Source organism: Saccoglossus kowalevskii, chromosome 17 (assembly GCF_978046115.1).
Source record: "Saccoglossus kowalevskii chromosome 17, keSacKowa6.1, whole genome shotgun sequence".
In the NCBI taxonomy this organism is placed as follows: domain Eukaryota; kingdom Metazoa; phylum Hemichordata; class Enteropneusta; family Harrimaniidae; genus Saccoglossus; species Saccoglossus kowalevskii.
In genome coordinates, this window is record NC_140657.1 from 19,951,760 (window position 1) to 19,979,172 (window position 27,413).

Sequence of the window (27,413 nt, forward strand, 5' to 3'; positions counted from 1 at the left end):
CCCATCAGTTTAATAGAAAGTATAAGACAATTACCCATCCATGTGGAACTAAACTATTTTGTTCCCGTTATAGTGGAGACAGTGTACTCAAATATTTATTATTTTTGAATTTCATCCTAAACATACAAGTATGAATTGTCACTTGTATTTTCTTACATTGTGAGACAATTTGTCTTAATATGAGAGTAAAAAACCTGGGACAAAAAAATATACCATGAGGCAAAATTGTCATGTCTTAAATCTGGTGAAAACACTGTATGTTTGCATAGGGAATCAGTGAATATTTTTATTCTACCATATTTGTTCTATTAGAAGCGCATCTATAATGGAAGTGCATATAACCCAAAAATTGCATTTATTATTTCAACACATCGCAATCAAAAAGCTGCCTCCAAGAATAGCCAAATGGGTATAGACTATGGAAGGAAGGAAGGATGTGCTGAAAATATCATTGATGTTGAGCACGTGGGCAATTCTTTAAGCAAATTAGTTTTAATAAAGTCTAACGTCAAACTAACTTTACAAACATTGAAAATGAAACAACAGCTAAATTTGTATAACACAAATTCCGATCCACTGGGCTAGTGTTATCACTGAATACATAGGTAGCAGTGTCAATTACAGACATAGAGGGCAGTATAACTGTCCAATCCAGTATTCGATTCCGCACATACATGTATATTAACACCCATCTGAGAATCTTTTGATTTCACCTACACCCATATTTGTCTCATAACATCAATACAATCAATAAATTCCAGAATTCCATTGCAGAGTAAAACCAAGCAACCAATTTACCAAGGTCATGTTGACACTCATCTTATTTACTGCTGCATTAATAATTAAAGACTTACTGAAGGATTTTTTTTACTGGTTGCTATGATTACATGCAAACTTGACCCATAATGATTTAATGAAACAATTGATTATTTCTCCTGATATCCAGGACAATATAGCACAAATAAATCATGATTATATTACGCTAAAATAAAACCTAATACATGTATTACCGTAACTCTAAAATGCTATTTCGCGTTATAACAGCAAATACGGGCAATGTGCATAATAAGCGATAGAGAAATTTCATACCCCAACTTTCAGTGATTTTCATAACAAAGCTCTTTTAATATCACAACCATTATAAATCAATAAATAAGTTTTCGTTTATTTATTCGTTTGTTCAAATGAAATGACTTCGTGAGTAATTAATTACATTCGATAACGTTTTATGACATTAAGCAACTGAAATATAGTCAACATACCTGATGAATCCTCTTGCCCCGCTGCCGCCGTCTCTCCCATCGACAGTGCTTGTTCCCCTTTTAGTATCTGCATCCTTATTATTTCTATTTTAATTTTACTGTCCTCAAACATCTGCTGCGCCTCGGAGAACATTTTGCGGTCTTTGGAAGAGCCCGATGCATACATTTGTAACATGTTCTCGGCACCTTGCTTAACTTTCATTTCAATAGTTAACTGTTTTTTCAAGGCAGTTAATCTACTGCTTAGAGGGTCCATGGGATCAGCTTTCATTCCGTTGCCTTCCGGCGACAAAACGTCGGATTCACCTGGAAAGGATGAGAGAAATGTTGTTGATACAGTCATCATGCTAAAATGCTGAAGATTACAATCTAGAGTAACAATATTTCAAAGATTATTTAATTTATGTATTTATTTATTATTTGAACTAACAGAGTAGATGCAAAAGCTCCCACAGAACTCGTTTTTGAAAGAAAGCTTTTGTCAACCTGCTTTTCTTTTCCGAGATTCCTGTGTTATTTTTTACATGCATGGAGCAAACCAAGCCTAGCTAATGTCATCTCTAACATGATGACATCATTCTCCCACCTTCATTGAGTTGCCATAGCGATCTGAATGCCAACCATTAGAATTAAACTAACAAATCCTATTAAGACTGAGCAAGCATGAAAGTAGTTTTGGTATCCTGAAATGAATATTTTGCTGTCACTGCCATGAATCTGTAATTTCAATTTATTCATCAAACAGATCAACAAGCAAAGAACTCAATTACAGATCTGGAGTCCCAACTCTTACAGGGTCTTTACATCATACATGTATGAGAAAGAAAAAAAAAATCACCCTGCGAAAATCAACTAAGATAAAGATGCAAACATGCACTGTAAACAAGAACAGTACACAGTCTTTACCATCACGATCCTCCAGCTGTTCTCTCAATTCCACATACTCTATGGTCTGGACAGAAAGTACACATACTTGTACACTATTAAGAGAGCAATCGACCAGGAATCAAACCCACAACATTTTTGTATGCAAAGCTGACACCCTAACCACTGTAACACACCAAGGTCATGTTTACGCAGTACCGGGGTACTTCATAATTATCGATCTTATTTACCGGTAATGATATTATTATGATCATATGCTTTATTTATTTTTGTCATTTACAAAAGTGAATACAATACTAATAGAGAAAATATGGTATTGAAATTACCTCTGAAAGTCAATGAAACGTTATGGTATATAAAACATGGAAAACATGTTTCCTTTCATTCACACACACATGAAGTGGCGTGAAAGCTGAGACAAACCGGTTCAAAATCACCCCCCCCCTCCCCTCCCTTCCACACCTTTTTGTTGCAACTCAAGGCAATTAGGAAACTTGAAGCTCAACTACTACAATAACTTAGCAACAACATGTCATTAAATATCAAAGTTACTTGCAAGCCCAAGTGTCAAATGAACATATGCAACAGACAAACGTTTTATCCAGACTGCTAAACCAGATATTTCACCTGATTGAATCAAGGTTCACAGACTACATAAGGCAGTCAGTCTGTGATACAATGAGGCCAGCAATGGGATGGACTAGAACTGACCTACTTTCAAAATTCATCTTATCCAAGCTAAACAATCAAGAATGGCTAATCTGCATATGGATACATCTATTTTCCATAGAAGATGTTTTCCCGCTACATACACAAATGTACATGCATGTATGTGAAATATACAAGGCTCTAACATACAATGAACTTTTATTTGTTTAATTATATCTTCCCTTTTCATTAATATTTATGATAACGATTTGAGAAAGTTTTAGAACTGTTTTAGCAAAATCATACAAGTCAGCATCAACGAAGTAAACTTTTTAACTTCTTTGAATGCTATAATTTTTATTACCATAAATTGTTTGCAACATTTTACAATTTTTAATTTATTTTTCTATAATTTTTTTGTTAATTTTGGTCCAAATAAACCTAATTTTTCATTGGATTCAAGTCTTGATCAAAAGTTTTGAAAAAAGTATCCTGCTTTATTCTGTGAAAGGTGGAAATAGTTTTTCAATACACATGTAGTTTCTTTATAATATCAAAATGGTTTGCTTTGAAGGAGCAAGGAGTTTTTCTAGTTGTTGGCATTCGGGAAAAGTGTGGATATGAAATAATGATCCTATTTTAAAGTTCAGTGTAGAAAGTAATTTATTTCCTATGAATACAACAAATTTACATAAATTGGAATAGAAATTATTTACAACATGGGAGGGACCGAGTGGAAATAGTGGAGCCACTAGTTGATTCCAATTCCTCATTTTATAATAACAGAATAATTTTGATCATATTGGACACAGATTCATAACTGCAAACAGTTTTTCAGTAATTTTTGTTTCCTTAATCCTCTAGGCACCAAAGCCAACCTCAGGCAAAATGCAAAAAATAGTTCCATTTATAGTCTGCTTTTTTTTCCACAGAAACTGTTCATGAAAATTTCAATTTTGTTTAAGCAAAATCTAGAAGCAATGTCAGATTTGGTCTGTTTTGTCTAAAATTAGGATTGAATTAAGTAAAAATAATTGAAAACGTGAACAAATACACACCATTTTGAGCAGTGAAAATGTGGCAAAAAATTCTTGGCTTTGTGTACATGATATGACAAGGCAAGGAATTACTGAGCCGTATTTTTCAACAAGATGTTCCTGCGGTAATATGAAAAGTAAGTACAAGTACCTACAACAACCATATTGTAGACAATATTGTAGACAATATTTAGTACAAATTTAAAGTCAGTTCATACTCCAAAAATGGAGAGTGTTCTAATCAGTGAACAAGTCTGATGATATATGTAGTGTTCGTACTCATTTTCACAGTATATTGGCTTTGTTAAATTAAACCACAATTTTGTCAACTCTTTTTCAAAATAACTGTCACCTGCTTCACATTCTGCTCATTTCCATATTTGGGACTATATGGAGTACGAATATGCTAATTTGCAGACTCAGCCAGACTTTATCAATCAAAACAAGTTTGGCCCACACAAAAATAGTCTGATGGACTCAATGTTTTACTGATAATAAGTACGAGTTGTTTTTTATCGACTGAAGGGGTGATTATATGCCTCATACTCCAATTACACTGTTACAGTAATGGAGTTATTTTCTTGGACATATCACTCCGGATTCGTACAATTTAATCTTTTTTTCTAAAAGTTGGACTTTTTGTTTCTCAATTTCTAGTCTCTCTTCGTCCAATTTCATTTTGCGCTCTTCAATTTCGAGTCGACGCTTCTCGACTGTGAGTAATTCCTTCTCAATCTGCACCAGAATTAATTCTTCAGAGCTGGACCGAATTTTCTTAGAACGCGGTGATGATGCAACAGGTAATCTTTGTGGCTGTTGCTCAGCTGCAATCGGCATAGCGGGAAAACTTGTGCTCATAGAAAGTCTCGGCGGCACTGACTGTTGGGGTAGGGTTTGATTTCTCTGAGGTGTCTCTACTGCTGAACTCACCCTCCAACTACAGGCTCCATCGCCAGTGACATGTTCTGGTATTATTACATGGGCTGAAATCAAAACATAGTTTATTAGTTCAGAAGCATCTGTCAAGAGAGTAAAAAATCACATTCATTATTACGTCAAGTCTTTGAGCGTCAAAGTCAACTTGCCTAAATTTTTACAAAATATCTCATTTTTTCAGGATTTGTTCAACAATTTTGATTTACACTGACAGCCAATCAAGAATTTCATCCACTTGGCCTAAAAATTAACTAAAAAATTATGAAAAAAAAAAACAAGAAAAATGTTGCATCGTTTGGCGTCATCACAAATAGCAGAATTTACGATTTTACCACCATTGATAAATTTATTTTTGTAAATTTTTGTCACATTTTACAAAAGAAATTTTTTTTTTCTTCAGAATTTTGATTCTCACCTGCCGTCAATGAGAAAATATGTCCATTTAAAAACACAAATATTATACCAAAAATTTTGGGGGTAAAATTTTTAACTAGAACGTAAACACATTTAAAAAAAAAAAATCAATGAAAATATTATAAATTAACTAAAACATCTTTGACATCGACTTGTTCGTGGTTTGGAGTCTCTACGCACGGTTCTTCCACTATATCGTCATTTGGCATGTTGTCTAATATCGACATAACTCGCTGTTCGATAGAATTCAGTCGCCGTTTCATGCTGGTACCACGGACATGTATATATGATCTATGGTCTTTCTTCAAACTTGCAGCCTTCACTCTGATGAAACTGGACCACTCGACCCATTTGCGGCGAATCTCCTTATAATCCCGTTGAATATTGGAAATAGTGTTCATTTTGTATGCGACGTCTTTCCACACAATGGCTTTCTGCTCAAGTGCGGAGGAGTCATTACCTTTGGCGAACAGCAGATCCATTCTGGCAGCCACCTGGTCTACAAGAGTTTCCAATTGATAAGAAGTCCAGTTTGGACGCCGTTTCTTTTTCTCAGCCATGATTTGGTTCAGTTCAGTGAATGCTGATTACAAAGACTGTCTTTGTTAACAGGAAAGACAGTCATTACTCAACGCATAGAGTTAAGACAGTCTTAAATGGAAGGATTGTAAAATCCACCAGTTTGGTAATCATGTATCACTGAAAACCAATCTTTCCTGATTGAGACAACTTTGTTGATAAACAGCTTTTATAAAATCAGCTCAGAAGGGGAAAATAACAGCCATAAACGAACAAAGACTGCACTCCATGAACCACGCTTATTTCACACTACCCCTTGCTGGCCCCTTTTATGCTAATTAGACTGGGTCAGCAAACTACAATGACCTTTGCACCATTGTAGTATATTGGATATTTACAATAGAACAGCTGGGCTTCTATACACATACACAATCATAACAGTTTCTTTCTTTTTTTTGAAAGACAAATTTAGAATACAAACAAACGCTATGTCAGTGACAGGATTAGACTGACGCTATTTGTACAAACATTGCATCGAGGTAGACAGAACAACATTGCACTTGAACCTTGCGGTAAATCTGCTTTTTCTCTTTCAAGTTTGTGTGAGAGTTTTTTTTTTCCCCATTTCCCTTCAACAATTTTTTTTTTATTATAAATTTTAATTTTTAATTTACCTTGTGCAGATTATGTTGCTGGCATATAGAGCAAATACAGTAACCTTGGATACCGTAAAAAAGTGGATTTTAACTACAATAACCCTTCCATTAGCAAGAGAAGTGATCAAAGCTGTTCTATTGCCCAGATAGTTAAACTAAGGCATTAAGTTTTCCGTTTTCAATACAGAACAAAAAGATTTTTCAGACTTTAAAATGGAATGGAAGATAAAAGACAAATCGAGACAACAAACAACACAGACAAAAGAAATTAACATGGACTTTTCAAAGTTAATCAATACAATAAAAGTGTCAATTAGTTTAAGTTGGGCGGATGAAAAGAACAGCACTTATTTGATTGTCATTAACACCATATTCTAGAAATGCAATTTACATGGTTACCATTGAAACAATCTAACGGTACACGACTTATTATCTTAAAATATAGTACATAATATTTAGTAATTGTTTTCCCCATTAATTATTCAAAGTTGCTAGATGCTTTGAGCTGATTTGGTATGATAAACGGAACAATATTAACGCTAAAACGTCATCACTGTATTCACGTTACAGTAAATGTGCAGTAAACATAAACTAATTGTGCGGCGTGGTGCGGTGGTACATTTCTTTTATCGCAGGGATACAAGAATTTCATAAAGAATACCAACAATGGGACAATAAAACCAACTTTAAGGTTAATTTGAAATAATATTGATAGAAGAGTAATATTTCTGCCAATTATCGATAAGTCTATAAATAAAAAATATTAAGTACGATATTAGCTAAATCTGAGCCATTTTTAAGACACAGTCTAGACTCTAAGCATGGGATAATCACAGTCCCTCTCTATATTGTGATAGAGGAACTGTGGGTTAATAAGGTGTACATAAACACTTGGCTTGGGCTAAGCATGGAACTATAAACCACAGGAAGAACAACCAAACTAAGAGGATAAAAAAAATTGTTATCTTAGTTTATCTTACAGTGCTTTCGCTTTTGTTTCCACAACATTAGTCACACTGGATGTTAGTTGCCGCCGATACGCCAGTATCAACCGCTTTGCTGGGAAAGGAAAACTTGCCAAAAAATATTTCATATCTGCACAGTAAAATATTTCGTTCACTTCGCATGCGCAAACAAGTCAATCTTCGGGGTGATCTTCAGTGTACCGGAAGTCGTGCAAAGGGTCTTTTTTTTCAACCCTTGAAAAAACAAGTCATTGTCAATGACACGTCCCCGTTCCGTTCATATTTGAGTGACATATACATTCAAAGCAGATCATGACCGAAATGCACCTGCATATGTACAACACATTGTGCTAAATCTGAACAAAATCCATCCATGCATGACTGAGATCCGGTTCTGGAATTGTGAAAATACGTGATTTTGATGCATTTTCGGCCTTAAAGCGGCCGCCATTTGGCTATCGTTAATGAGATCATGATACAAATGCACATACATATTTGTGACATGATGTACCTTGTGTGTGTGAAGTTTGAACTCGATCAATCCAAGCATGTCTCGGATACGGATCCAGAACTGAATTCTTTAAAACAAAATGGCCGCCAGTCAGCTATTTCGAACTTGATCCGAAAAAAAAAAATGACGTGCATCAAGGTCCTATTATGTTTAATGTATGTACCAAGTTTGAATGAAATCCGTCCATGCATAACTGAGATCCGGGTCCGGAATGGTGAAAATGTGCGATTTCAATGCAGTTTCGGCCTTAAAGCGGCCGCCATTTGGCTATCGTTAATGAGATCATGAAACAAATACACATACATATTTGTGACATGATGTACCTTGTGTGTGTGAAGTTTGAACTTGATCAATCCAGACATGTCTCGGATACGGATCCAGAACTGAATTCTTTAAAACAAAATGGCCGCCAGTCGGCTATTTCGAACTTGATCCGAAAAAAAAAATGACGTGCATCAAGGTCCTATTATGTTTAATGTATGTACCAAATTTGAATGAAATCCGTCCATGCATAACTGAGATCCGGGTCCGGAATGGTGAAAATGTGCGATTTCAATGCATTTTCGGCCTTAAAGCGGCCGCCATTTGGCTATCGTTAATGAGATCATGAAACAAATGCACATACATATTTGTGACATGATGTACCTTGTGTGTGTGAAGTTTGAACTCGATCAATCCAAGCATGTCTCAGATACGGATCCAGAACTGAATTCTTTAAAACAAAATGGCCGCCAGTCGGCCATTTCGAACCCGATCCGAAAAAAAAAATGACGTGCATCAAGGTCCTATTATGTTTAATGTATGTACCAAATTTGAATGAAATCCGTCCATGCATAACTGAGATCCGGGTCCGGAATGGTGAAAATGTGCGATTTCAATGCATTTTCGGCCTTAAAGCGGCCGCCATTTGGCTATCGTTAATGAGATCATGAAACAAATGCACATACATATTTGTGACATGATGTACCTTGTGTGTGTGAAGTTTGAACTCGATCAATCCAAGCATGTCTCAGATACGGATCCAGAACTGAATTCTTTAAAACAAAATGGCCGCCAGTCGGCCATTTCGAACCCGATCCAAAAAAAAAAATGACGTGCATCAAGGTCCTATTATGTTTAATGTATGTACCAAATTTGAACAAAATCCGTCCATGCATAACTGAGATCCGGGTCCGGAATGGTGAAAATGTGCGATTTTGATGCATTTTCGGCCTTAAAATGGCCGCTATTCGGCTATCGTTAATCGGATCATGAAAAAAATGCATGTGCATATGTCCCATATAATGTGTGATGTATGAGTGAAGTTTGAACTCAATCGGTCCATGCATGTTCGAGATACAGGTGATCACGGACGCACGGAAGCACGGATGCACGGACGCACGGACGGACGGACGCACACAGGGCAAAACATAAGTCCCCGTTTTCGGACTGCGTCCGAACGGGGACTAATAAGGTTGCGAAAGTTTGCGAAACATGGGGTTTGGTATGCTGTTTGTTGTCGAGATATCCCGACTTATTCTATGTTTCTCTTCGATCACCAGAAGTGGCAATGTGTTTTTTTTCCCGTTGAATGTCGCTCATTTATCAGTGTTTTTGTCCTGGCGCCATTGTTTTTTTATGCTATAACCAAAACAACTCGATCACGTGATCTTCCGAAGTCGCCCGATTATCTCCGAAAATGACCGATAGTCGGAGATTAACGTTTATTTGCGTAAATTGGCTTTTTTTTAATACGACGAAATAAACATTCAAAATAAACATTCGACATCGCGGCAACTATCATAGTTCAAAGGTAACGAAGTGGTTGTTCTTCCTGTGGTTTATAGTACCATGGGCTAAGCTTCCAAAACAAGATCCACTAGAAAGATTTACTACTATATTCATAACTATTCATTTTGGTACGCCATTTCTTACATGACAGTGAACACAAGCAAATCTAGCAACATTATTCTTGTGAAAAATAATGGGCAATGAGACTTTCTGAATTTGCTTTCAAATTGTTAGTGTGTTTTATAACATATACACCCCCAATTACATTCCTGGATGCTGTATATTACTAACAAGTTTGGGTGTTCCTTAGCCTGTTCCATCCCTCTCTACTTTGCGTGAACGCAAATTAGTATAGCCGATATACAAACTTACGAGATTAGCTCAAATCTTAGGCTGCACATGGTGTAGCCTGAACATTTGAACTACTGAGGATTAACTAAATGCTATTGACGCATGGTATTGTTGATAAGATTTATGATCAGTTTATTTTCATATTGGATTTAAAAGACAATGGGAAACAATAGCCAAATTAGCTATCAAAACAAGAACAATAGTATCCCATGACTTATCTAGAAAATGGTTATCTAGAAAAAAAAAACTGTTTATTCAAAGATGCATCATTACAGTATGTTATGACCTAGATTCAGTAAGTCAGAATAAAAAGTTATCATCGATCATTTTAATCTGGATTAAAGATAGAGCACATAATATGCCTCAAGAAAAATCGGTGTCCTGACAGCTTAAGTGAAAAATACCAAAACCAGACGACGACGACAAGCTGCAGAAATAATCCATGATTTATTGCCTGAAGCAAACTTGTGCCAAGGGATTTTTTTTTTATATTCACCCATCACTGGTTTCTCTTCTTTTCATACTTAAATGATGAGGAATCTCTCAGTAACTAGGTAATGCATCAGTGATCCATACATGGATGATTACATGCCATATCAGGAAAGTGAATGGATGAATGAATATATGAAAAACAACCCAAACTCTTCAGATTTCCTGACATTTGATATCAAATCGAGGACTGAAGATTATAATCTTTTGCATAAATATCATGAAATAAGTCTGTAAAATAATACAGAGGGACAAACTGTCAACTTCCTAAAGCATGAAATGTTATATCTCGAACCACAGCCCTTCAGTTCTTGAGAGGCTGTGCTTGAACCGAGAAGGATAAGGTTTGGTACTGACGTAATAGAACTACTGCAGTAGATAGAATCACAAATAGATTGATTTTTAAAACAGAACAGAAGCAGCCATATGGAGGTAAACTACATATGATGTTCAATTTCATGTGAATACAAACCCGACATCATTAATCTTGCTGTTGCTTACTTTTATCATCTTATAAATATTTTAATAGACCATTTTCCGTTCACTGCGAGAATCACGCGTTATGCGTGAAATCGAACGTAAAAACAGGACAAACAAAGGTCATAGCGTCGAAGTCGCGTCAAACATCACGTGGGATTCGACAAACGCGAAAGTATTTCGGGGACATTTCCATGCTTAATAATGTGCTGTCCACATTTGATGACAGGCAATTTTGATTAAGTGAGGGTATTCGGAAGCAATATTCCTCTGTCGAAGATCGGCCGGTCAATGTAAGCTGCGAAATAAAGAAATTCTAGTTCAAAATCAAATCGTTCGATTTTTGCGGCAGACGTTCGACGCGCGTCTTTCATGCATCTCGCGAGATCTCGCAATTGTTCGGAAAATCACCTATTGGGAGGTAATGACGCAACACAAAGTAAGTTCTACAAACAATTAATTATTTTATGAATTCGAGGAGATCACTTTACTTGACAACACGTTAATATTGGAGAGAATGTGGTATAAATCTAAATACCCCAGGAGCTTGAGAATGGTACACTTCAGAACCATAGATGGCACACTTTTATTTGTTGTCAAAGCAAGATCAGCTTATTCATTTCACGGCAAGAAATCTTCAGAAATGTTCAATTTTAAAACTAATAGTTTTAAACTCTGAATGTGTGCGTCAAATCATTTTGAGCTGAGTCTTGTGTGGCACCATCTTGTATCCTGCTCAACTCGCGTGTGAACTTAGCCGTTCACGTGCTGCAACATTCACCCACCCAAGTTTACAAAATTATTTTCACTATCAACCCAGCAACAATTACAAAAATTTCTCTTCAAATTGCAATTAAAAAGAGGAAGCCACCATGCTCATTATCCATGGAAACTTTTATAAACAGTTGTAACGACAATATGGCTTACAATGAAGGCAGCCATTTTGAATTCATTGAAAAGCAGACAAAAATCTAAACAGACAATACAAATAAAGCATTTATTTCTAAAATCTGGTTGTTAGGAATTAACCTTGTACAATTTTAGTGAATGCCAGTGTCGCCAAAAACCAGTGGTGAGTGACTGTTATGTACTGTTTAACTTCATTCAACATAGACACTCCATTTAAAAGTAATGACAGAGATAAATGGGTTGTAAGTTGACATCCCTGGTCACCCCGGTCAATGTAGTTCATCTTGTCTGAGTTTAATATGCTGTATTGCTTCGATGGGATTCTTAACAATCACTTTTAGCAGAAAAGGCCTACCTACAATGTACATGGACGTATGGAGCAGCTCTAACAAAGGTGCTAAAGAAGTATATCTGTATATGGGGTTGATCATAGGGTGGGAAATTGTAGAACCACTGTGTAAATTATAATTTTCCTGTGATATTTTTTTTTTTTTAATTTTCTCTATAAAATATGCGTGGGATGTTTTTTTAATTATAAATACATGTATCTCCTTCCTGTAAGTTTCCATGTGCAATTTTTTTTTCTCTGCAAGCCCCCCCCCCCCCCCCACCTTGAATATTTAATGATCAACCCAAAAGCTACAACCCTTGTGAAATGTACAAGTATTCACTCAATTTGAATATTATCTGATCTATGCTGACTTATATGCAAGGGCATTGAATGCTATTTGCATTTTTCCCCGCTAAATTTTTGCTGCAGCATTTTGAACATTTTTATGTATATTTGTATCACTTTTTTATTCATTTTGAGGCAAAAGCATATAATTTCACATTGACAACAAATCAGGATCAAAAATGGAAAACATTTTTCATTTTTTTTTTTGTGAAAAGGCGTCAAAAGTTGACTTGTGTGTTCTGAGTGTATGCTAGCAGAAACATACACACACACACATGCACGTATAAATGTTATTAGGTGTTCACATCATTAAAGATGTATTTAGTAGAAGTCTGAAGCAATTCAAATCTATATATTGATTTAAATGTAATTGCTCTCTTCATATCGAGCAGCCACGATAGATTACAAAACAGACTGTTATCGATCAGCTGACACAGATCAATGTACTTTCATGAATAATGTATCTTCTTTTAGGTTAAATAACTTTTAGTATACATGTCCTGTTCCACCTTACGGAGACATTAAAACTGCTAATGCTAATGTTATTGTTTTTCTGTTCTCTGATTGGTTCAAATAATGTTTTTCTGTACTCTGATTGGTTCACTTATTGTTTTCTGTTTCCTGATTGGTTCAAATAATGTTTTTCTGTTCTCTGATTGGTTCAATTAATGTTTTTCTGTTCTCTGATTGGTTCACTTATTGTTTTTCTGTTCTCTGATTGGTTCAATTAATGTTTTTCTATTCCCTGATTGGTTCAGGTAGTTTTTCTGTTCTCTGATTGGTTTTTATTTTCTACAAACAAAATGATTTTCAAACACACTCAACAAGATACACTACAGCTTTCCAGCCACAGTTCTTTGAATAATTTTGATTCATACATTTATGTATTCATACATGTATGTTTATTTCTATCTTTGACAAAAAGATGATATGCAATTGATTATCGCAGTGTCCGCTCATACGCAATTCACACTATTGTTGAATTATGCAAACATTCAACTACATTCACAAGTTTAAATTTATTTCAAATTTTTTGATGCAAAACAAAAGATGCTAGAATATTTCACTTGTATTCAAATGAGCTGATTAATATGCACAAATAAATTTATTATTTACCAGACATTTAATTTCGTAAACAAGCATGTATCAAATTTCAATTTATTTAAGAAAATTGTTATTAAGGTTCATAAGGAACATGGTTGAATAGTTAATCACATCCAAATTAGCTGGTACCGGTAATTAATATATGCGCAGATTAATTTGAGATTACTATAAAACATTCAATGACGAAAACAATATGCCAAAATGTTACATACAAGAAACCTATCTAAACCAGATAATTACTTAATATGTTTTTATTTAGAGTTCATTAACTATCAACATGCCATGTTTTACTGAAATCTGCCAAGAATTTTTGAGAAAATACTGCAAAGAACAGACAAACAAGTTAGTCGTCTTCTGAAGGGAACCAGCAAAACAAATCAATAAGACAACAAGCGATAACCCCAGGTCTTATCTGTTAACTTATCTTCAAAACAAGCCTTCAATTATAATTGACCCCACTTTGGTTTTGTTGTTGACTTGGAGTCACCACATACGCAGTTTAACGTATGATGACTTCACAAAATCCTATAGGAACATGTTTCCCAACTTAACATATTTTCGTATAAATTGAATAAAAAAAATATGCAGTGTTTCACTGGCTTTTATGTAATTAGAGTTGGTGGTATATCGTGAGTGGAATTCAGCAAGGTGGAGTCAAACTTTGAAATTTGTCTGTAATTATATTCAATCAAACTTTTTGCAAATTTAGTTAATGTTTACTAAAATGTTTTTTTGCAGAATTTGTACTTTTTATTCAATTGTTACGTTTTGATATAAAGATCATAATTATTATAATTATTTTTTCAAAGCCATATGATCGATTTTGATATACAAACAATAAAGTTTGCAAAACTGACATGAATATTCATTTAATGAAATCAAATTTAAGATTGATTAGTACATTTGTGTTGTCTGTATTGGGAACATCCTGTTAATCAGCTCATGTTTCCTACAATAACCTTTTAATATTGAATTAGGTCACATATCATTGAAATCAATAATCTGAATGAACATTAATAAAGGGTTAATTCACCATACCTAGCTTTATAACAACAATTCAGTTCAGTTTATTAATGTATGACATGAAGACTCAAGAGACAGCTATTAACTAAAGATTCATGATATGTCATGGTAATTATTAGAGTAAACACCATCACATAGTGTGATGTTATTCCATGGTGCAAACAAATGGACAGTGAACAACACAGTGGTGGTATCCCACAATGCAGTGCTGCAACCCAGAGATTTACAGCCTTCCCTTTAATCAACATGTTTGACAGTGATAAATTAATAGTGTGTACACAACACAGTAATGGTTTCCCACAATGCAATGCTGCAATCCCAGGGATTGACAGCTTTCCCTTTAATCAACATGTTTGACAGTGATAAATTAATAGTGTGTACACAACACAGTAATGGTTTCCCACAATGCAATGCTGCAATCCCAGGGATTGACAGCTTTCCCTTCAATAGACATGTCTGACAGTGATAAATTAATAGTGTGTACACAACACAGTAATGGTTTCCCACAATGCAATGCTGCAATCCCAGGGATTGACAGCTTTCCCTTCAATAGACATGTCTGACAGTGATAAATTAATAGTGTGTACACAACACAGTAATGGTTTCCCACAATGCAATGCTGCAATCCCAGGGATTGACGGCTTTCCCTTCAATAGACATGTCTGACAGTGATAAAGTGTACACAACACAGTAATGGTGTCCCACAATGCAATGCTGCAATCCCAGGGATTGACAGCTTTCCCTTTAATAGACATGTCTGACAGTGATAGTGTACACAACATAGTAACGGTTTCCCACAATGCAATGCTGCAACCCAGAAATGAATACGACATTAGCAAAGATCATACATTACAGAGCAGGATTCCATTGCTATTCAAGTCACTCAAAAACACAAGGGATTTCAACAATAAAACTTTAATACGAGCGCTATAGATTTTTCCATAAACTTTTGATGCAAATTTTTCCACATTAGTATTTTCTACAATTCTTTTTTAATTTTGGACAAATGAACATAATTGCCAACAGGTTTTGGTCAACATTTTTTGTAAACAAATAGTATCTCTAATTATACACATAAATTTATTGATTACACTATATACACCAGTGACACCGTTTGCCCTCGAGTCAAAGAAAGCCATAAAGATGTCTGCTTAATTATGTAAAAGTCTTAAATACAGGTTGTAAACTGGGCCATGAAGCAAAACGAGTTATCAGGATAACATAAAATACCCTCATGCAACACACTTTTAAATCCTGTTTCCACACACACTTAACACCACTAACCTAGTGAGTACGAAATGTTCCATGTGTGAAGTTTGCTTGGGCATGGTGACATGTTAAGATGTAATTCGATAGAATTCATGATATGAACACCATAATTGCTGCATTTGATATAAAGCACATATAATGTACGACTTAATACGTCAAAGTCAACAAACAAAATATATCCCGATAGTTTAAATTGAAAACTGTCCCCAAACCATTTTTCCAGCCGAGTGTTAACTGTTTGTTATTTATTATTAACTCCAGGTTCGGTCTTCTTGTTAACAGCAACATTAATATCCAAACATAAAATACATCATCATTTAGGACAAGCATAAAAGGTTGCTGATTGCCCCGAATGTCATCCTTAAAAAGAATAGTACATTAATGAATGTTTGGTCACCAGAGATTTTCTGACTTGTATAAAACTAAATGTTAAAATTAAAGTAACATAACTTGATGCCAAAACACACAGCAGAAAATGCAAGACATTTACTAAATTCAAGTTACAGGAACACAGCACATTCCAAAATTGTTAATCCTTTGTGTTGGAAGAGCGATTAAAGCCCTCATATGTAAATCTTGTTATTTCATCCAAACATGGCAGACAATACACATATGATGATAATAATTACTTGAAATCATATTTATTATATCCACTCTTATGGTATTTATTATGAGTCATCGTGCACATGAACGGCACAGAATGATTTAAACAATTATTTTTTTCCTGTTGATATAGCAAATTGTTGTATGAAGAAACCGATTGCAGCAGCACATAAATATGCATCGCTGACACCGATCTGCATTCATTTCATTCATTACTACAACATCCAATCATATCTAGCTGCACTTCCCTACATGACCAAGCATGAATCAGTATACGTACCACCAAGGTAATGATTTCATTTCAACAGGTGCAGAGTTTCAACACGACTATCTATTGGGCATGTGCCAACTCGGTTCTAGACAGTTCACATACACATTTCGGCATGTGGCGACTCAATCCAGACTCTCGGCACATGCCAAGATCTGTAATGCCACTCATGTCTACTTTATATTCATATTTCAATTTCAAGAAAAAGACAACAAAATGTTTAGCTTTTCGATATTCATCAAGACATATGACGGTGATTGCATACATTCTATCTTAATTTGAAACATTTCCTTCCACCACAGGAGAATGAAGTTTTTTCGACTCCATACTGTAAGTATACCGGTACTATGTTATTACGGATGTGGTATGCTGGATAATGATATTTCAAAAACGTTTAATTCCGTTGCCAGGAAACAAGCTGGAACATTTCTTATCGCGTACACAGCTGGTTACAATCCTGGCAGCAGTCTAGTCACAACAAATCAAACCAATCAAACACTGACCTACTGATCTGGCAGGTAGAACGTTCTCCGTAACCAACCAACTCGTTATTTCCCTGGGCTGACCTCTACCCCAACGTATGACCCTCTTTGAGATACGCAAACGTGTTACTTAATACAGTCATGCATTTATACACAAATATATACAATGTAATAGCCGACTTTAGTCAATATCTTTTTATTACTAAGTAATTGTTTATTTTATTTATCAATATTGGGCTTATGTATTTCTCATTAGATACCTCCTTTGTGCAATTAACATGTATACATGTATAGTGTTATACATATGAAGGGCAAATCATGGAATAGGTTGTATCTATTCCCTCATGAGCGAAAAACTGTTATCATATGTTTATATCAAAAAGTACACGTGGTATATTTGCTCTATTAGAAGAGCGTCTCTCATAGAAGCACACATTTATAAACCAAACTTATTCACGTAACTATGTAATTGTGAAAAGCTGAATTTAGTTATTTAAGACATCTATTGGACAATCTACAATCACTCAATACATGTTTTAGATTATTTTTAAATCCTCAGAAAGGGAACTTTTTACAACTTAAACTGGAATACTGAGAAATCATGTTTAGTTCTTTTTACTCAAATATACAATAATAATGATTTGGGGTAAGTGAACAAAATTGGAATTGCTTTTTTTTGAAAATTTTTAAATCATTAATAATTTAATTACTTAACTTAAAATTTATTACAACAAAACAAATAGTATCAGATATATTTTTGGGTGGCATACAAAAACAGCTTCAAACTGTCGAGACAGCCATGGTAAACGATAACATACACAGAAATGAATGTTTTGCTGTATAAACCGTGAAAAGAGACGGGAGTGTCTGGACACACAAGTAGGAGTGAAAGAAATGTTTTGGTTCCACTCACTATATACAGTTTTTATAGCTTTTGATGCCTGCTATGCGAAGCCACTCATCCGTGAGTTCATTGTATGTATGTTATAATGAATAAAGTTTAAGAGAACAATTTGCAGACTTCTAATACATTTCCCAAGCATGAATAAATGCGCTCCGGATGAATATGGATACGTACATGTACGTATGTGAGCAATATGCTTTGCATTGGTATAAAATTTTGTGGAACACGACAGCATAGGTTCAAAACTAAAAACATGCAACTTGTTTAAAATTTAATTGTTACAAAAAAAAAAGACCAAATATGTATTTTGGCTATTAAAAGTGCATACAGATTACAAATTGAACAAAGTAGACACCGAGGACCAAAAAGTGATGAACAAATAAAATGTAATCATTGTAACCAACTGGAAAAAAAAAACATTTTTCAACGAATGCAAATTATACAGAGAGAAACTAAGAATTATAAAATGTTCGAAAAACAAATTTATTTACATCGTAGGCGCTAACGCGGCCCAGTACGGTAAATTCAAAATATAGACAATCGTTAAGAGAAGTTATTTATTTTTTAAACTAATAAATTTGACAGAAACAGCTATAAATTGCCATGCTCTTTTGTTTTTTCACAAACTTGCATTTTTATAACAATTTTCTGCTCAGTATTTATTGAACTGTATTTTTTCTATACAGCTGTAATTGAGTTCATTTCATCTTATGAAGTGGGGCGAGCAAAATTGATAAAATATTTAGTGATACTTCACCCTTTTGATCCAGATCAGCATTTGTGTGAGCAAATACACAATGAAAAATTTTTTTTGATTCAACAACAAATCAAATTTGTCCCTAAGCTTGAATTTGCCTTTATCTGCATACTGTGGAATACTTTATTTTCGCTGGAATTAATTTTCGCTGAAAAGGCTTTTTGGGCGTTTTGTATGGAACTTATTTTCACTGATTTTTGATGAATTTAATGAGAAATACAGGAAAAAAAGTATATTCGCTGGATTTTATTTTCACGGAATCATCCATTCAGCGAAAATAGCGAAAATAAATTCCAAGCGAAAATAAAGTATTCTACAGTATTATCTATGAAAATATGTGCTGTGCTCCTACCCAATAACATACATTAAGCTGAACACTGCAAAATTCAAGGCTAATTTCACTCGATTCTGCTGATTTCGGGCGACAAAGTAAAGCATAGATATCTATAGAGATAAGATTTCAAACTGTTTTGGTGTTCACAAGAAGTACAGCTAACACCCAGCAACAAGTAACAGATTTGCCAACCCTTAATCACATGCTGCACTTTATTGTAATGTATCATTTTCAACACAGATCACAATGCAATGGACACAGGCACCCAGCCTCATCCATCATTCATACTGTCAGAATATCTGATTGATAACAGTCAGTCAGCTGTGAAATCACATCCACATAGCAGGCCAGCAATTCCCAAAACAGTGTAACAGTGCCAATTTCATTCCACCAATAAGTTCATCCACAGCAAACCGGTTGTTTTACCGCGTGTGCATTTCATGTAGTGTATATTTCCATTTATAGAACCGCAGCACTGAAACATTATTCAAGAGAAGCCGCCAAGCAGTCAATAATGAATGTACATGTGCGTAAACCGTCCCTGGGGTGTAATTCTGCTCCCAGTTTGTAAATCTTGGGAAGCACCACTTGTTGGCTGGTAAATCACAGTGCTAGGCAGACAGATTTCTTTCCCAGTCCCACGTGCAGAATGATTTAATACAGCAGAGACCTCCTTCAATTCAGTTATTCCAGTATCTACTCTTGTGTCTCCCAGTTAATCACGTCAGGTCAACATTGGGGTCAGTCTCCTTGATTTAAAAATAATCTCTTAAAGAGGCAACTAAGCTCAATCTTTTTTTTCTCTCGATTTCAAAGATTACACAGATCCAGTGAATTACTATAATATTTAATATAATCTTATAATTCAAAAAGTTTTCTTTGATCGCTAATATTTTTCAGGTCAGTATATTGTTATGACCTTATACAAACTTTATTGGCCGACAACCATCTATAGCTCATGCTGTGACAGGACACCGGTTCTAAATCAGACTGCCATACTCAATCAAGGCAGATGAAATTTCTTTTCTGCAACACAAATGATATTGATGAACAACATTTTGTGATGTCTTGTCTTATCTATGCCAAATAAAAAAACATTCTATTCATGGGAATTGGGAAAATATCAAATTATTTCAATGAAATTAACCATTAATGACCAATTCAGCGTCATCTTTAGCAATAAATTAAATTCCTTTAGGCAAAATATTTTCAATCAAGATAGCATCACCTCCTGAATATCAATGCACTCAATGAATCTTAGCGGTTTTTCACTCTTCCACTTGTATCTTACACTTTTCTTATTTTGCTGCATAGTTTTTTTTAGTAACAGCTATCCCCATAGTCGGGTTTGCAGATTTTGTTTTGTAACCATTCACCTTAAACTTCACCGGGGCAACAAAGGCAACTGCTTTGATGCTCATTAAGGTTGAGGGGGGGGGGGGGGGTCTCACCACAATTAGGATATTACTAATTCAGAGAATTAAAGATATCATCACGAAATGAACAAATCTAAGTGAGATCTACCCAAGGTAGTTTTCAAGACGAAGTTGAAATAATAAAAAGTTGACGACGCAGACGACAAACAGCAATGACAGACAATCATTAATATGATAAGCACCACTCGACAAAGTCGACAGAGGGGCTACATTGTGAACAAATCAATAAAGAAGAGAAGATGGAGATTTACATGTATATTATTTTCACTAGCATCTTCACTCGACTTGCAGACAGCATCATCAACAAAAATTACTACATTGAACTGAATTGCATATAAGCACACACTTATCAAATGTCAAACGGCAGGCTTCAAAAAACTATCAAACTAAATTTATGGAAGACAGTAGAATGAAAATACGTAGAACAGTCACCAATATGAACAAACCCTAGATGAAAATAGCAATTGCAATCTCATTTAGAGTGCGAGAAAGCCATGTGACTTGTTTTTTCCTCTCAAACAGTGTTTCACTTCTCTGCTGTTATTGCACCCAGTGTTCTGAATATCAGGGTTTTTATATAGTAGATGACTGGTATAGTAGGCACAATGTCGGGAGAGAATGGATTGCTATTTGAGGGACAAAAACAGGTCTTGTGACTTTATCGCTTTCAACGAGATCTTGTGTACAAAATTTCAAAGATGTCTGTGAAAGCAAACATTTTGAATGATTTTTAATATTTTTACATTTAGGCTGTATTGAAATGATTTTTAATTCACAGGAAACAAATTTTCTTGACTTTACTAGTTTGGAAGCTACAGTGGATCGGTTCTGAAAATACCAACACATATCAAGAAAATGGATAATTTATTAAACACAATTTAAACATGTGGCACTTTTAGAATTATTAATTTGATGAATTACACCTTCCAGTACAAGAAAATGTAGAGAAATATTATTGTCACAAGAAACCACAGTCGTTTTACAGCACCTAAGTTTTAATAGCCCATTCCAAAAATCCTGAAGCAGGAATGAAGCTCTGATGCCAAAAGTTTAAATTTTTGAAAAAATTCTCCAAAATATTGCAAAATTTTTCAAGATTTGCTTATTTATTTGAATTTGAGTTTTTGGTGCAAAAAGCACAGTGAAATGTTAGGCACTACAAAATTCTGTTACAAGGCAATAAAAAAATCAAAGGTCATTTGTCGAAATTTGTGATTCCTTCTCATGCAGCTTACACACAATTGAATGAAGCATTTTCAGAATACCTAGGTGATTTTCTTTTTACTACAACATCTCGTGTACATTGTAGTGTGTGAAAGGCGTGAACCGAATCAAATGTTAAAGAGAACCTAAATGCGGCCTTAATTTATAGTTGTGTATATTCTAAACTGTATTCGAAATAATATTGCAGTGGTTTAATTTTGTTTTAATTATAACTGTAGCTTGGATAGGCATTTGAAGTGCTTGCAATTAAACACCATGGAGGCCATTCATGGAGAGGAATAAATAACGAACATATTTAACATCCGGGTACTTTTCAAGGCTATGACGTTTTAGTATCTGATCGCATTTGTATACGCCATTGTACATAGCCGTTCATGCTGCCAAGCATTGTGTACTACTAGTATAAACTCAACTTTTATATGCACAATGTGCTTTTTAAAACATGGGTTAGAGCCTTGTGCGTTTGAACCACAGTATTTTGAGAGTAAAGCCCAATTGCCCAAAAGCCCATCCCTATATTTTTACTTGGTATTTATCGAGTTGAGAGCATTCACGATTATAAGCCCAGAGTGTTTTTACTGGACGTCGACGATATTCTTTAAAATATGCGTGTAAAAGGTGTGTTTCATTTCATAATAATCGTGATTGGCATGGTAGTTTGGTTCATGCTTTTAGTTTTACGAGAAAACTCGCATTAATTTCAGAGTGCATGGCGAACGTACACAACACGGTTCGCATCATTTCTATTCTGTCATTTACTCAGGATGAACCCCGATGTTGCAATTCTGAAGTAATCCCTATTTCTTTGAGTAGTAGCTTTCGAAAAGCCAAAAATGTGATCGTTAAGTCGCGTACGATCGAAAACATACCAAAACGAAGATATTGATAAATGCCTTCGTCCACTGTTTCCTCACAGACCCTACCCATCATTTCACCGTAAATTCAGATGGTATGTAAATCGTATTGTAATAAAATGTGTGTTTTTTATGAACATGTTTGTTTCTTCATTGTAAGTGTCGTTCAAATCAATGATGCATTTTTTTTCAAAAATAAGTATTATTTTCCCGAGCCCGGCGTGGTGAACGAATATTTTTTTGGGATAATTTTTCGTTGTTTGCAAGATGGTTACAGTGTTTAACCCTAAAACAAAATCATTTTTTCTGAGTTGGTCCTCGAGTACAAGCTCATTCCTTACTTTTCCCTTACGTGTTCATGCCTCCGGGCTTATGATCAGGGAAGTACGGTATACTGTGAAGATTCAGATCAGTCTAGTGTGAGTGATGAGAGTATATCGTCGACGATGCCCCTTGTTCTGATGATAGTTTTATTTCAAATTACACAGAAGTCTGTGAACTATCTGCTTGGTGATGGCGCAAACGGAAGTCCTTCGCAGGTTTATGGTTTTTCATATTTAAATCATCATAACTCTGAAGATAATCATTTTTTTTTATTTTTTTTTCAAATTTATAATCAATATACATAACTTGATAAATACAAACACCAAAATAGGCTCTATTTAGTTCCCCCTTTAAGATTTTGAATTTGAATTAATTTTTTTTAAGCTCAATGACGAAACATTGATCTTGATGAATATGGCGCAGAGATACCCTAACTTCATCAAAATTGATCTTGATGAATATGGCGCAGAGATACCCTAACTTCATCAAAATTGATCTTGATGAATATGGCGCAGAGATACCCTAACTTCATCAAAATTGATCTTGATGAATATGGCGTAGAGATACCCCTAACTTCATCAAAATTGACCATCATCAAATGTGTACAGCACATTATTTATAAGCACGGAAATGCTCCTAAAATACTTTCTTGCTTATCGAATCCCACACAATGTTTTGACATTACTACGAAGCTTTGACCACTTTTTGGCATTTTTTAAGTTCAATTTTATGCATAACATAGAATCTCACAGTCAACAGAAAATAGTCTATTGCCGAACATCAAATGTCAAAATATCAAACATGCAGAATGATCTAAGACACGACGAGATGAGGAGCACTGATGAGTTCATGTTAGTACTGAGTGCAGCAGACGACACTAACACAAAACTGATTTTCCCATGCAATCAATTTATACAAATTCTAATCCTTAGGATTAGACAAATCATAAAAATTGTTGGGTTTCTTGTTAACCGGTAATTACAGTTACCAGATTTGATCCCACAATGGGAAAAATTGGAGACACTTTTTCTTTTTGTCAAGATAACGTTCTCCACTGGATTGTAGCATGACACACTCATGAACGATATCTTGCAGAAAATATGTGATAAATTTTCAACCCATTTTTCAGGGCATTTGAATGTACGTAGGTGATCATGTTCAAATTTCATTTGCTACCCGGTATATCTTTTTAATAGCATCCAACGAGCTTGGCATCACAAAAACTTGAACTACGGTACCCTGCAGTAATTTCACATAGGTGCGAATCTTTAATTATTTCCTACAATTCACACATAGTCAGATGGTTAAATATTTCACATAAACTCTCGATAGTCCAAAGACCCGAATACGATTGGACTCAGAGCAACTGAATTGAGAAAATCTAAATAAATTTTCAGAAAGATCAGAAATTTTATCCTTGCTTATTAATACATTCTTTATTACTATTCTGAATGGGCACTATTATTACTATTATTAAGGGTACTATGAACAGAAGCACGTTGGTGTCTACTTTGCATCTTTGAGAATGACTACCGAGTAATACTATCTGAACTTTGCACTAGATATCTAATTGAGCGTGGCAGCTCTTATAACACAAATTGGAAGTTTGAAATAGTCTATTGAAGAGCTCTTTTGAACTTCTAACACACATGGGGACAGATACTTCTTTGTGTTCTATGGTTTCCTGTGTTTACCCTGCAAATAAACATTGACAAATGTACTACATGCTGCTTCAAGTTCTCAAATTATTTCATTGACACTCGGCGAGTAACTGTTTTTTGTTTTGTTTTTCAATTCATTTCACTTTTTTGTTTTTATTATACATGCAAATTTATTTGGGCTTGTTAAATTAAATTACATTTAATTTAAATTTCTGGACACTGATAGGTAATCTGGGTTAATAATTTCCCAGGCAGCATTAGAAACTATTTATAGGCATACTTTATTGTAACCCAAACAGTTGTTTTTTAGGTGATTTGGATTTCAAATGGTCAAAGGCTCAGAACCCAGTTATAATTCACGTACAACTAGCCAAGTAATTAAAAACTAATACAGAAACCTAAACGCCAAAGTGACATCATTAATGTATTAGATTTCCCACTTATACCCAATTGTACACATTCATGACATCATCACGGGTGTCTGGAAAAATAAAACTTAATTTGCATGTCATTCTGGAAACCATTGAAAACGAAGACGCATGATCAAAGAACGACAATGAGTTGTTAGTCTGAATGGTACGAGAAATGACAGCAGACAATGTCAGACTAACTTATAGAGTGCACGGACAATGCTTTTTTTTTTTTTACATTTATTAACCAGACGTGATCTTTCGAACTATTTGACTTTCCTACCACATGTTTTCAATAACAGACACTATTCCCGTCATCGGGAAAACATACACGACATCTCTATATATAGAACACAAATTAGATTGGAAGTTTTCCCTCTCCGCATGGTTTCTTGTTGTGTTCTCTAGTCAAGTTTCTATGACAATATTTGTTTTTAATTTTGTAACATCATCAGATACATGCCTCTTAGTATGAGTAAATATGTAGGTATGATCATTTAAAAACAATTTTTGAAGTTCAAATCCCTTCTGTTGGGAGAAAATATCGATATTTTGATGGTTTTCCAATTTATTGGTACTGTAAACTGCTTAAGTTTCATGATTTGATAATTTTATCAAATTCTTGAAAACAAAATTTCACGAAAATCACTGTCGCTTTGTGTCGTTGGATCCCAAACAAATTTTTACCGACTCGGACAAACTTTTTTCTAAAGCAGTAAAGCAGGTTATAATATATTCTGCAGGTAGGAATGACAATTCATCAAGAAATAAAAAGAAATGGCCTTCATGAAATTAGTAACATCCACTTCATTCCCGAATTTATATTTTAAGTTCAGAGTCACGCCCAAAACTCAAATACTGAAAATACAGGTCATTATGAAGTTGTTGTTTTTTTTAATCATGGATGCCAGCCTCAATCCATCTTGTTTGGAACTGTACTTTTAATAGTCAAATAACCAGTTATTTATAAAACACTGAAGTAAAAGTTAGTATTAACAAACAACCAATCCATCAAAAAATAATCTCTTGACTTTATCAGGTGCTTGTGTATCATCTTCATCGCCATAGCAACAGATGATGAGTGGTACCATAGCTGGTCTTTCCACAATCAAGAGTAGTATCTCTTTGAATAATATTTCATACTTTCTGTCAAAAATATTCTTTTTATTTTAAATCAAGCGAGGCAGTTCACACTGTCAGTGTAAACGTAATGTGCAATTCTGAATGGAAGTGTAATTGTAAAAATGGGAAGCACAGCTGCGTCCTATAAATTTGTCTATTTCCTCAACGCAACGTTTACCTTTGCATGTACAAAGTCTGAGTAGAGCAAAACTGTGTTTGTTTCCAGTCTATGTCAATAGATAATTGAATACGCTGACAGCGACAAGGTCTTGTTATTCAATCAATACATAAATTACTCGCACAAAATCTATCTGCGTTGTCTTCAGAGACAGACAGAGCCAGTACGCTGGGGATTGTCGTTATGATTGCTCTCGGAGATTAATTTCTGTCATTAAAATATTAAAGTACCGGTAGTGTTCCCACTGTGTATGATCTACGGTAAACCTCTCTATCTCACTGACCTCTGTAAGCATCATAAGGGCTTGGTGTTTTTACAGACTGGAGTTTTTGTACAGCTACTAAGAAATCGTATCCAACAGAATTATATATTTCTGTTTTTGGTGTCAAAGCAACTGATTATTTCATTTCTCATGGTGATCACAGTAATACATAGGATAATACAAAGTGATAATAGAGCTTGAAGGACGTTTTAAAATCGTAGGCACTATGCGCTCATATCTATTTAGGTGATCAAGAAATATGATTTATACTTTAGATTTTATGCGCAGTGACGTCCAAATAAAAACATAGAAATAAACAATTTAATTGTTATATTTTTAACATTATCTACTTGGTATTCCGATATCAATAGATAAGACTTAAAAACGAAGGGTGAATTTAATATTTTACATTAAACTGATATCATATATCATACTCATATTGTAAACAGATTAAATTATGTGTGAGTCTGGGGGAGGGGGGATGCTGGCTTTCGGGACCATTGTCACGGCGACTGTCCTTGTCTTCTTGAATAACCTCAAATTATCCAATCACGAATGAATGAAACGGTTTCATGGTATATTACAATGTAAATACAAATGAAGAGATTGTCGAACGTTTGAACTAATTTTTGAAAGAGGCTGTTGACTTTCGTTAGTATAGCCGAAGTCAAATATAAAATGTGTACTGTAAAC

The 27,413-nt window shown here is 34.7% G+C and overlaps 1 protein-coding gene across 4 annotated transcripts in view; it reads right to left on the reverse strand.

Moving 5' to 3' along the window:
• The window catches only part of LOC100377872 (serine/threonine-protein kinase N2-like), a 67,435-nt gene that overhangs the window by 23,549 nt on the left and 16,473 nt on the right, over positions 1 to 27,413 (reverse strand). For all 4 annotated transcript variants that reach the window (XM_085492520.1, XM_006816415.3, XM_085492519.1 and 1 more), the window contains exon 3: positions 1,263 to 1,568. In XM_085492520.1, the coding sequence (XP_085348646.1) occupies positions 1,263 to 1,568 (306 nt within the window). The remainder of the gene's footprint in view (positions 1 to 1,262; positions 1,569 to 27,413) is intronic.